Here is a 12298-nt window from a genome sequence, read left to right as displayed (position 1 = left end):
GCTATAAATAAAGCTAAAAATGTTTTAACGCGGTCATTTATTTTTAAAAAATGTCTTCAAGATTTAAATATAAGCAAATAAAATATAATAAAACATATGAAATACTTGTTCATGAACAATTTAGTTTCATATTTAGAAAGAAATGGTTTACGTTTTTTTATAACGATAGTTGAATTTTCTTGACCAAGTCACAAGTTATTCCAAGTTTATTTATTGTGAAAAAATGAAAATGTTTCACATTCAAATTATTATGTAAATCTAGTACTAGATTTTCTATAATGTCCATCACATTTTCCCCTTCTAATTTCATTTTGAATTCGTCAGTTACCTCAACCTTACATAACTTTAAGAACATATCCAATTCTTTTTGTGACTGAAAAGGGAATATTCCAGGTATTATGGGCACATCTATTTTTGCATCTTTGCATTTTTCGAGATAATTTTTGTAAATATTTGCTTCGAAAAATGCTTGAGATATTACAAAATCAGCTCCTAGATCTATTTTTTCTTTCAACGCTGTAATTTTGCAGTCGTCATATGGAAAGCCAGCAACTCCAATACAAAAATAGTCCAATGTTTTCGCTTTTATATAGGATATCATTTCAGACGACGTCTTAAAATCAGATCGATTGGGATTGAAAGAATCTGTAAATTATATAAATATAAAATATTGAAATGAATTAAAAAAAAAATTAAACTTGAGTTGAATGAAAGATGAAAAAATACATACCTCCTAAAACTATAAACAAATTGCAAATTCCCTTTTCCTGAAGCCATGGTAATAAGTCATTTAGATATGCTTTGGTCATAAGATTACACGATAAATTTAATAAAACATGTTTATTTTTTTGCCTCAACAAATTTGCTAATTTTAATGGAGCAATATTCAAATCTTTACACTGATGGCTTAGAGCGTGCCAAGTTATTGAATAGAATTCTGGTTGAAGTGTAATCTTATCAAGTTCAGCCTCACCGACATCTGGGGTCACTTCAAAAGAAAATGTAAAAGAATGTTTGTTTCTAATTAAGTCGCTTATTCTTAATAAATCAGACATTTTTGGATTTGTTTAATATACCAATGTACTCTTTATGCGATCTCACGTATCAATAAAAGTGATAAGAATTCACGATATCAAAAAAACGACAATTATCTAGAAAGATTATAATTTTAATTAAGTTCACGTAAACTATACAATTTATTTATTCACAGAGTGAAAGTTTCAAATATAAATCGCGGATCACTTGTATGTTATAATTCTTATTTTTTTCAAAAACGAAGAATTAAAAATATCATCAAAACATAAATGTTATAATGAACTGTGTCTGGGAGGAAAGAAAACAAAAAAAATGGGCATATTGAAAATGGAACCTGCATTTCTCCTGCATTTTCCTTTATATTATACTTAAACAAAAATTATTAAAACTAATTAAAGGTACCACACGGTAGGTAATTATCTGTGCCGCATTGTTATAATCTGCGCTTGAGTTTAATTTTTACTCTTTGATTGTCTTTTCAATGACATTGAGTGACAACATTGACATAGAATAACCTCCGTGAAGTTGGCCCCCTCACTTTAATTTTTTTAACTTTTTTTTACGCAAATCGTTTGAGAATCGTTTGAGAGGGTTTGAGAGAAAAGAAATATCGTTTGAGAGTTCCTACTTTCTCCGTAAAAACAATTTCAAATTCTAGTGTGAAGTTGGCCCCCTCACTTTACTTTTTTTTATTTTTTTCAATGCGAATCGTTAGAGAGTCGTTTGAGAGACATTAAGAGAAAAGAAATATCGTTTGAGAGTTTTTACTTTTTCTGTAATAAATATTTTAATTCTGGGCATCGAAAGTTACAAATCGATTTTCCTTTTTTTCCGAATTAAATATGGCAATCATGCACTTGGACGTTTCAAATTTATTGTGTAGGTAGAGAATGGTAAGAGCGTGATTGAGAGAAAAGACAATTCGTTTGAGAGTTAATACTTTTTCTGAAAAATATATTTCAATGTCGGAATCAGGGTTACTAATCGATTTTCCTTTTTTTCCGAAATAATTATGGCAATCATGCACTTAGACGTTTCAAATTTATTGTGTAGGTAGAGAATGATTAGAGAGTGATTGAGAGAAAAGAGAAATCGTTTGAGAGTTAATACTTTTCCTGAAATAAATATTTCAATTTCTGAATCGAAAGTAACAAATCAATTTTCCTTTTTTCCGAATTAAATATGGCAATCATGCACTTAGACGATTCAAATTTATGGTGTAGGTAGAGAATGGTAATAGAGTGATTGAGAGAAAACAGAAATCGTTTGAGAGTTAATACTTTTTTTGAAATAAATATTTCAATGTCGGAATCGAAAGTTACAAATCGATTTTCCTTTTATTTCGAATTAAATATGGCAATCATGCACTAAGACGTTTCAAATTTATTGTGTAGGTAGAGAATGCTTAGAGAGTGATTGAGAGAAAAGAGAAATCGTTTGAGAGTTAATACTTTTTCTAAAATAAATATTTAAATTTTTGAGATTTGTAAGTTTTTGAAAAACGATTTGTTACTTACGATTCCGAAATTGAAATATTTATTTCAGGAAAAGTATCTACTCTCAAACGATTTCTCTTTTCTCTCAATCACTGCCTAATCATTCTCTACCTATACAAAAAATTTGAAACGTCTAAGTGCATGATTGCCATAATTATTTCGGAAAAAAAAGGAAAATCGATTAGTAACTTTCGATTCCGACATTAAAATATATATTCCAGAAAAAGTATTAACTCTCAAACGATTTATCTTTTCTCTCAATCACTCTCTAAGCATTCTCTACCTACACAATAAATTTGAAACGTCTTAGTGCATGATTGCCATATTTAATTCGTAATAAAAGGAAAATCGATTTGTAACTTTCGATTCCGACATTGAAATATTTATTTCAAAAAAAGTATTAACTCTCAAACGATTTCTGTTTTCTCTCAATCACTCTATTAACATTCTCTGTCTACACCATAAATTTAAATCGTCTAACTGCATGATTGCCATATTTAATTCGGAAAAAAGGAAAATCGATTTGTTACTTTCGATTCAGAAATTGAAATATTTATTTCAGGAAAAGAATTAACTCTCAAACGATTTCTCTTTTCTCTCAATCACTCTCTAAGAATTCTCTACCTACACAATAAATTTGAAACGTCTTAGTGCATGATTGCCATATTTAAGTCGTAATAAAAGAAAAATCGATTTGTAACTTTCGATTCCGACATTGAAATATATATTTCAGAAAAAGTATTAACTCTCAAACGATTTCTCTTTTCTCTCAATCACTCTATTACCATTCCCTACCTACACCATAAATTTGAATCGTCTAAGTGCATGATTGCTATATTTAATTCGGAAAAAAGGAAAATCGATTTGTTACTTTCGATTCAGAAATTGAAATATTTATTTCAGGAAAAGAATTAACTCTCAAACGATTTCTCTTTTCTCTCAATCACTCTCTAAGAATTCTCTACCTACACAATAAATTTGAAACATCTTAATGCATGATTGCCATATTTAATTCGTAATAAAAGAAAAATCGATTTGTAACTTTCGATTCCGACATTGAAATATTTATTTCAAAAAAAGTATTAACTCTCAATCGATTTCTGTTTTCTCTCAATCACTCTATTACTATTCTCTACCTACACCATAAATTTGAATCGTCTAAGTGCATGATTGCCATATTTAATTCGGAAAAAAGGAAAATCGATTTGTTACTTTCGATTCAGAAATTGAAATATTTATTTCAGGAAAAGTATTAACTCTCAAACGATTTCTCTTTTCTCTCAATCACTCTCTAATCATTCTCTACCTACACCATAAATTTGAATCGTCTAAGTGCATGATTGCTATATTTAATTCGGAAAAAAGGAAAATCGATTTGTTACTTTCGATTCCGACATTGAAATATATATTTCAGAAAAAGTATTAACTCTCAAACGATTTCTCTTTTCTTTCAATCACTCTATTACCATTCCCTACCTACACAATAAATTTGAAACGTCCAAGTTCATGATTGCCATATTTAATTCGGAAAAAAAGGAAAATCGATTTGTAACTTTCGATGCCCAGAATTAAAATATTTATTTCAGAAAAAGTAAAAACTCTCAAACGATATTTCTTTTCTCTTAATGTCTCTCAAACGACTCTCTAACGATTCGCATTGAAAAAAATAAAAAAAAGTAAAGTGAGGGGGCCAACTTCACACTAGAATTTGAAATTGTTTTTACGGAGAAAGTAGGAACTCTCAAACGATATTTCTTTTCTCTCAAACCCTCTCAAACGATTCTCAAACGATTTGCGTAAAAAAAAGTTAAAAAAATTAAAGTGAGGGGGCCAACTTCACGGAGGTCATAGAATAGTCTTTGGATTTATAAAGATTTTGAGGTTAAAAGTTCCGAAGATAATTACTGCCGTGCCGTAATAGATTTAAATTTTTGATGCTTTTTTCAAATTAAAGCCAGTTCCATTCAGTTAGAACTTTTTTTAGTGTCATTACTAAAGTAAGTAAGCAACTTATATATGAACCTTTTTAACTAAGTAATCGATAAAAGTTACATTAAAACATCTCCATTGAAAACATTACTTAGATTTCTAATTTAATTAATATCAAGGATATTTGTCAAAAAGTTACAAGTTTATAAGATATAAAATTAGGATTATCGACGACTTATAAACATTATTTTTGGTGTCTGCGCGAAGTGACATTCTGAATAGTAATAGTAAATTATTAAACCGAGTCCCAGCTATTTTTTGGCGAAAGCATCTTAACGATTATCTAGTTGGAATAATATAAAATGTCTTTTGTCCTTATAGGCTACTTGTAGGAGGAAAAATGTCATTCCCTGATCGAGCTCAGAGAAAGACTTGTTGGGATTCTAGAGATCGTTATTGGGAGTGTTTAGATAGTCACAACATCAGAGACAGCTCTAGAATACCAAAAGAGTGTACAGAATACAGAATGATATTCGAAAAATCATGTCCACCTAAATGGGTTACACATTTTGATAGAAAAAGGGACTATGATTTATTTAAAGACAAAATGCAGAAGGAGGGATTTGAACCGATCAAAGAAAGTTAAATTATTTTGATTGACCTTTGTTGTATATATAGATAATGTAGAGTATTAAATTATTAATAAAGAAATGGCCTTTTATTTCACACATTTCACTTTCAAATTCCTGATTCATTCTGCTTTCTCTCAGACAAAATTTTGTTATTATTAGAATATATATGGTCTATATGATGTAAGAGGACGATTTTCATGAAATTTACATAATTGAAAAGCTTATAAAGAAATGACATGTGATTTATTAGTTATTAGAAAAGTATGAAGGCATATTTTATTGCAAATATAAGAATTTAATTTAACTATTTTATGAAAGAAAGTGTGTTTTGATAAAAGCAACAATCTTTGTATTTTTGCTACTGGCTTTCTAAGATTACTTTTAAAAAATAATTGCAAATATTTCTTTGTTCTATTTTGCCTCACAAATGTACAAAAACATTTTTAATTGTAAGCATTTACTGTGGTTATGAATGTCAATGCTATCATCATAACTTTGTGGCTGAGCGTCTTAATTATATTCTGTGTGCTGCATTTTAATGTTTTTTAAATTAAATCTACAAATACTGTTATCTGTGTCAATTTCAATTTTAAAAAATAAGTTGCAAAAGCATACAGCATAATTAAAATAATAAAGTTTTTGTATCAAACATATCACCCGCTCGGAAATATCAGAAGACTATTTGCTACTATTTAACACAGATTTATGAAGACAATTTCATCTAATAACATTCTAAATAAACAACAGTGATATGTTGATTACTAATAATGTTTTTCTTTTTAATATTTATAACAAAATCGTATGGTCTTTCTCTTATAGGTTATTACTTCACATTGAAAATGGAAGATCAAATTAGTATCCTCTCAAGTATTGAAGTGCCTACTTTGGTGTTGAATACAGATACACTACAGGTAATTTTGTTTGTTTAATATAACAAAGGCTCATGTTACAAGACAATGTTTGACTGTGAAGTCTTAGACTAACGTTGTGACGGTTTGACTAACAGATTAATTTTTCTCATTACAGAAAATATTACTGAAAGTTAAGAAAATAAATGTTCAATCAAATAATAGTACTGATAGCTTGGAAGTCTACAGCAAAATATTGCAAAAACTATGGAATCATCTACTAAATGGACTAAACGAGTTTGATGATCAGTTACTTTGTTCAACATGCTTTTATACCATTCTTAGTTTGCATAAAGACAATGCATTTATAGATTTAATGTTACAAAGTATTGTGGAAGAATTAAATAAAAGTGAAGAAACAAATATAGACAAAGGAAGAAAACTATCACTTACTTATGGATTGTTCCAGTCCAATTTTCTGACACAGAAGGATCGTGAATATGGTTGTATTTTAAATAATATTCTCAGTTCTATGATAAATTTGCTAATTAATATGGCTTATGAATATTCACATTATAGAACAATTGTATTTAAAGTTCTGATTTCACTAAAGAAATTATTGGGAACAAATTTACAAAGTATGGTGTTCACAAAACACAATCAATTAAGATTGTTAAACTTAGTAAATCATAATTGGGAAAATTCAATTAATGGAACGAGAAATTTAAATAAATTAATTTTACAATCTGTTATTGAAGTTATTGATGATGACATGCAAAAGGAAATTATAGAAGAAATTCATGCTTTCTATTGGAACAAAGCTAAATATTTAACATTTTCCGAAATCATAGACCAATTTAAGGGTAATTTAAAAGCATTTGTAAATAGATACAACTTAGTTGAAGGTCTCGTATATAGTCTACATAGACCTGGATTAGTATCTGCAGGGGCTGATATGTATTATTCTATATTGAAAAAAATGCATTCCGATGACCAATGGGTAGATGTTTTTTTAGACAAAATTACAGAAATGCTTTGTTTTTCTATACAAAGAGCGAAGGAAAACTTCAATAACTACTGGTGTTTGAGTACACTTAAGAAATTTCCATCTGTGGGTATGATCATAATAAATTCTTTACAAAAATGCAAGGACACAGAACAAAGAATGTTTAGTATTTTGAGTGTGGTGAAGCAATGTAACAAACTTAATCTATTTGAAAAGAATTGGGCTATATTAACTGAGGTTGAAAGGAATATTTTATGTGGCATAGAACACTGTAATCCTCAAATAAGAATGGCGGCTTTTGATATAGTTTGTGTATCCCATGGAAAATATTGGCCGAATACAACTGAATATGAAATAATCTTAAATTTTCTTACTGATAATGTTAATTCCGATTGCACAGTTTTAAGATTGAGCATGCTAAATAGTTTGGGAAGCTTTTTAAGCCGTCTACAAACTTTACATTTAAATAACGCACATAAACCAGAAAAAGACAAGGAAAATTTACTATCATTTTGTGCAAAAATGCAAGAGTTTATAATCTTTTCATTAAATTTAAACGGGAATTATCAACGTAAAATTACTACTATTAAAATAGTAAATACATTATTAAATTCTTTTAGTGAATTTCCGAAGAAAAAACAAAATCAATTTAAGCAAATTAATTATTTATTAATAGATTTTATATCTGATAGTAATTATTTGCTCCTTTTTAATGAAGATGTGATTAAAAAACTGATAAGTTTATTAAATGATCCTGCAGATGATATAAGAGAAAATATTGTGCAATTAATGTTGAATCATTATATAAAACAACTAAAACAGCCTGTTATAATAAACCAAATTATAGATAATGCACTATTTAAAATTAAAAGTAAATTCTTTTATGACATAAACTGTGGTCAAAGCATGTTCAGAATGTTAGCTAATGTGTTCTTAAAGGAATTGTCTGTAAATGCAACTAAGTTTAGTAATGTAGAAGACATTTTTAATTTTGCTTATAAAGAGCTTTTATCTGAATACAATTTAAAAAGAGATATTGTGGAATCAATTGAAAATGGAAAGCAGTTACATTCGTATATGTGCATACTGTGTGCTATATTTGAAGCATGTCTGAAAAATTCATATAAATTGAAAATTACTGGAGATTCATTTTGTTTTTTGTTAGACATTTTACAAGGTGTATCTAATCAATTTGTTTGGGAAGAAGGAGTTACGACAAGTTCCGACTTTTCAAAAATGAATGATATGGTTCGACAAATTATAGAAAACTCCGGTTATACAAGTAATAATGCAGATGATGCTAAAATTACAGGATTAGAACAAATCGTCTTAAATTGTTTGTGGTTAAATGTGAAGGTAGTATTTAATTATTTTTAATATTGTCTATAATCGGTTTTTAACATTTTTAATATTTATTAATATTTTATAGGCATCCTGTGAATTGGCAGCACTTATTATTAAATATTGTAATTCTGATACTGAATTAGATATATGTGAAAAATCTTTATTTGTAATTACAAAAGTTCTCGAGACATCTCGCCACAAAGGGGCTATAGAAGCAGCAGGAGTTGCTTTAGGTGCGTTACTAGTATGTCTTAATATGTTTCATGCCAACTTTTTCGTATGAAAAAGAGGTAACGTGACTTAATAAGATCTTATTTATCATTGACTCAATATAAAACTTTTTTTTTAAATTACAGGTGAAGGTATACAATGCTTAACATCTTTACCTTCTGAAAATCGTCTTTCAAATCTACCTCAATTATTATTAAAACAAAAACTTGAGGAATTAATTTTGGAAGCCAATAGCATGGCATCTGTTACAAGGAGAGGTGCAGGTTTATCAATTATGGTTCATAGAATTGTCAGTAATGACATGCGGAAAAATAAGGTTTGATTCCATTTGTTTTTTGTATTGTTTACCAACCTAAAAGACCTAGGACATTCTCTATATTAGCGCAAAGAGTAATTATTCGAAACTAGCTTTTACTCGCGACTCCGTCCGCGCGGAATAAAAAATAGAAAACGGGGTAAAAAATTATCCTATGTCCGTTTCCTGGTCCTAAGCAACCTGCCCACCAATATTCAGTCAAATCGATTCAGCCGTTCTTGAGTTATAAATAGTGTAACTAACACGACTTTCTTTTATATATATAGATTTACATCACAACGGAAAAAGGACAGTAAATATATGTTTTTAATACATTTGTTATTTTTCAGCCTCTGTTCCACTATTTTATCAACACTTTGCTAGAGACTTGCAAAACATTTGACGATGATGTGAAACATTCGCCAAATTGTGACAACGAAAAAGATCTACCAAAGGCTGTCTACATACACTTCTTAACAAGAATAGTCACAGATAGTAGTCTGATTACAGAAGTTATGTATTATTCTGCTGAATTAGCTGAACTTGCATTTAATAATCTAAAAAGTCCACACTGGCAGATAAGGTATCTCTATATTTTTTTATGTGTATAAGAGAAGTGATTATAATTTTTATTTACATTTTTATGTTTTCAGAAATGCAGCACTACAATTATATGGCGGTTTAATACCTAAACTAATAGGCCAAAAGAAACCTTCTGGTTCAGAAGACGAGGTCACTGTCACCGTTGCATGTGACGAATTTCGGACACATTTCCCTAACTTGTGGTCTTTTATATTGGAGCAGTTAAAATTAAACAATACCAAAGATATATTACAGTCACATTCCAATTTATTGCCTATATTAAATATTCTGGGTAATATTGCAAAAAGATATAACTTTTCCAATGATTTGAAATCACAAATGGAGACGGATAATATTTTGCTAAACAATCTCAGACTACTATTGGGAAGCCCGATATTCGCTATACGACGACTGACCTCAAAATCTATATTCAACATATATTCATTCAATGATATTTATGAATTACTTATCAAAATAGATGAACCAAATGAAAATTTCCTTCATGGTTGTCTTTTATTATTGGTAATTTGTAATAATTACTATAAAGATACAAAGTATCAAAACAAACTTGAATTATTGAAAGATAAATTCAATGAAATTATGCAGCATAAACAGCATTCATATTTGTGCAAAGAATTGATGGAACATGTTACTAATCATGATTATAAGGTTTCCGATTTGGAACACATTTTACTCCAATCAGGTAAAAATGAACCTGGACATTATCAATGGATAAATACACAAATTGAAAAATATTTAAGAAATTGTTCATCACATGAATTACCTAAGTGTTTACAAATTATTTTAAACAGCAGTGAATATGAAAAAAATTGTGAGATATTATTTGCAAGACTAGACTCGATTGATGGAGACAAACTCAAAGAAATAGCTAATATTTTACTATCATTTCCAAAGAGAATGTACAGTTGCATTATTTGGAAGATTCTTTATAAAATATCTTGCTTAGTAAGTATTGATGTTAAAGAACATATTGAAGACATTGTTAAATATATTAAAAATGAAAGAATTCCTTATAAATTAAGGTACATGGTACCATTTATTGCTAGGATAACCGACAACGAGAATATTATATTGGTTGTATGTAAAATTACATACAGGTTATGTTTAGCGGAAGATTTTGATGTTGATATGAGAATGATTTCTGCGATTGCTAATAATGAAATTGCTTCTAAACTAAGCAAATATTCAGATGAAATAAAAATAATATCTATTAAGACAGCAATTATTTTGTTGCAAGACGAGGATGAAGATTTAAGATATTTAAGTGTACATTATTATAAAAACATAAAAAATATTTCACAAGTTCTACATCCATATGTTTGTTTAAGGAATATTTTGAATTTTAATTTCTTAAGCTCTGTTTTAGTTGACTGTAAAACTGGCATAGATTTAATATGTCAAGGTCTAATAGATCTATTGTCTCCAGTAAATGTGAATTCAGAGGACTTTAATCCCTTTGCAAATGATTCTAAAAATATTTATCAAGAAGTTGAAATGATAAAAAATCTAATTCGTAGTTTAAAGGAATATTAATAATAAATCACATTAATTAATTTAGTTTTTATTACTTACCATAATAAATACATTTTAAAATAAATCTAATGAGACTGAATGTTGTTATTCTTCATAATAGTATTTTTGTGAAGTAGTGTCCATTGTGTCATCAATTTTTATTGATACAATGTGACGCCCTGGCACCATGACTAGACCCAACACTCTTGGTTCTTCAGTTTCACCATCATTACTCTTCAGATATTCCGAACAAGCTCCTAAAACATATCCAGAAAATATTTTAATAAGTTAGCTATAAATGCATCAATGACTTCTTATTACAGAAAATATGCACCTGATTATTTGCATATAGTAAGATTAAATGGGACAGGTTGTTATATTTGTTTTTTAATAGTGTTCAGTAAAGATAAATAATTTTTTTATAAACATTTTAATATAAACATTTTTTATACAAACAACATAAGTTATTAAACACATAAACAATACTTTGTGGTATATTCTTTCTTTCTTTCTAATATTTATAACTTTTAATTAGTATTTTTTTTAATTATACCTCTACATGGTGGTATGGTGAGACACACAACTTTAAGTATTATTTTATAACTTTTGTTATATAGTAATTCCTTGGAAAATTACCTAAAATGACGTTAGCATCTCTGTCTGTACAGAGAAATACACCTATTAGCACTCTTCCATCAGTCATCTCAATTCTAAAGTTCATGTTCAACCATTTTCTTAATTTTGCTTTACCATCAATCTCCCCGTGATCCTGAAAATAATTAAACGAGCCTTCTAAAACAGTTACAATAATTAAGTTTTTACTTATAATTAGTTTATACAATTTTTGTTTGAACTTACCTTAATCATCTCGGTTGTTTCCATTTCCGTAGAACTCATTTTGTTTTCTTTATTTATTAGTCACTTAAATATTTATCATAATCGCTTAAAATTTATAATTAAATAATAAATTTGCAATACAAACAAATATGTTATTTTTGTATCTAGGTATATTTCTCTTAAACTCTGACATTGACAAATGACAAATGAATAACAGATGATAACTCACGGACTCTCTGGTAGCAGAGAGGAACGGATCTGCATATAAAACGACGGGAACCCAGGTTAAAAGTTGCAAATCATTTGCATATTGCTTGTCTTTTTACCCGGTTCAGAGACAGCTCATCGGTCAAGCCTATGTGAGCACTGAACACTGATCTCTATTAAATAAGCAGGCTATAAGTCTATAAGTACAAAATACCCCATTTTGTACTTTTATGATTTTCACCATTTTGGCGCTGATGTTTGCTTGAACAAAGCAAAATCTGTCTTTTCCAAGCAAAGACATATCTAATTGTAGAGATCAGTGA

The 12298-nt window shown here is 28.7% G+C and overlaps 3 protein-coding genes across 4 annotated transcripts; 2 read left to right on the top strand and 1 right to left on the bottom strand.

Annotated features, from left to right (window-relative positions):
* Positions 1-151: 151 nt before the first annotated feature.
* LOC106711396 (N-alpha-acetyltransferase 38, NatC auxiliary subunit) lies at positions 152-11998 on the bottom strand. Of its 2 annotated transcripts, XM_014503712.2 has the most exons (4): positions 11790-11998; positions 11568-11700; positions 10992-11188; positions 569-645 (listed from the first exon to the last, which is right to left on the bottom strand). In XM_014503712.2, the coding sequence occupies exons 1-3, from the start codon at positions 11826-11828 to the stop codon at positions 11037-11039; spliced, it is 324 nt and encodes a 107-aa protein (XP_014359198.1). In that variant the 5' UTR covers positions 11829-11998; the 3' UTR covers positions 569-645; positions 10992-11036. The 2 variants fall into 2 exon arrangements, with proteins under 2 accessions (XP_014359190.2, XP_014359198.1); XM_014503704.2 differs by lacking the exons at positions 10992-11188; positions 11568-11700; positions 11790-11998 and adding an exon at positions 731-1122 and having other exon boundaries at positions 152-645.
* On the top strand, positions 4382-5163 carry LOC106711413 (cytochrome c oxidase assembly factor 6 homolog). Its single transcript, XM_014503722.2, has 2 exons — positions 4382-4528; positions 4842-5163. Exon 2 carries the CDS (start codon positions 4861-4863, stop codon positions 5104-5106), a length of 246 nt encoding a protein of 81 aa, XP_014359208.2. The 5' UTR covers positions 4382-4528; positions 4842-4860; the 3' UTR covers positions 5107-5163.
* LOC106710678 lies at positions 5903-10952 on the top strand. Its single transcript, XM_045680960.1, has 6 exons — positions 5903-6003; positions 6119-8302; positions 8376-8523; positions 8647-8837; positions 9167-9399; positions 9470-10952. Exons 1-6 carry the CDS (start codon positions 5932-5934, stop codon positions 10950-10952), a joined length of 4311 nt encoding a protein of 1436 aa, XP_045536916.1. The 5' UTR covers positions 5903-5931.
* Positions 11999-12298: the final 300 nt, after the last annotated feature.

Source organism: Papilio machaon, chromosome 14 (genome assembly GCF_912999745.1).
Source record: "Papilio machaon chromosome 14, ilPapMach1.1, whole genome shotgun sequence".
NCBI lineage: Eukaryota > Metazoa > Arthropoda > Insecta > Lepidoptera > Papilionidae > Papilio > Papilio machaon.
Note: the sequence above shows the minus strand (reverse complement) of the source record. Positions and strands in the feature narration are given on the sequence as shown.

Excerpts from the sequence above, each read along its gene's own strand:
- LOC106711396 (XM_014503704.2), bottom strand. The coding sequence starts at position 1,055 with ATGTCTGATTTATTAAGAATAAGCGACTTAATTAGAAACAAACATTCT. Across the intron at positions 646-730 it reads TTTGTTTATAGTTTTAGGAG|ATTCTTTCAATCCCAATCGA; the intron begins GTATGTATTTTT and ends TATAATTTACAG.
- LOC106711413 (XM_014503722.2), top strand. The coding sequence starts at position 4,861 with ATGTCATTCCCTGATCGAGCTCAGAGAAAGACTTGTTGGGATTCTAGA.
- LOC106710678 (XM_045680960.1), top strand. The coding sequence starts at position 5,932 with ATGGAAGATCAAATTAGTATCCTCTCAAGTATTGAAGTGCCTACTTTG. Across the intron at positions 8,303-8,375 it reads GTTTGTGGTTAAATGTGAAG|GCATCCTGTGAATTGGCAGC; the intron begins GTAGTATTTAAT and ends AATATTTTATAG. Across the intron at positions 9,400-9,469 it reads AGTCCACACTGGCAGATAAG|AAATGCAGCACTACAATTAT; the intron begins GTATCTCTATAT and ends TTATGTTTTCAG.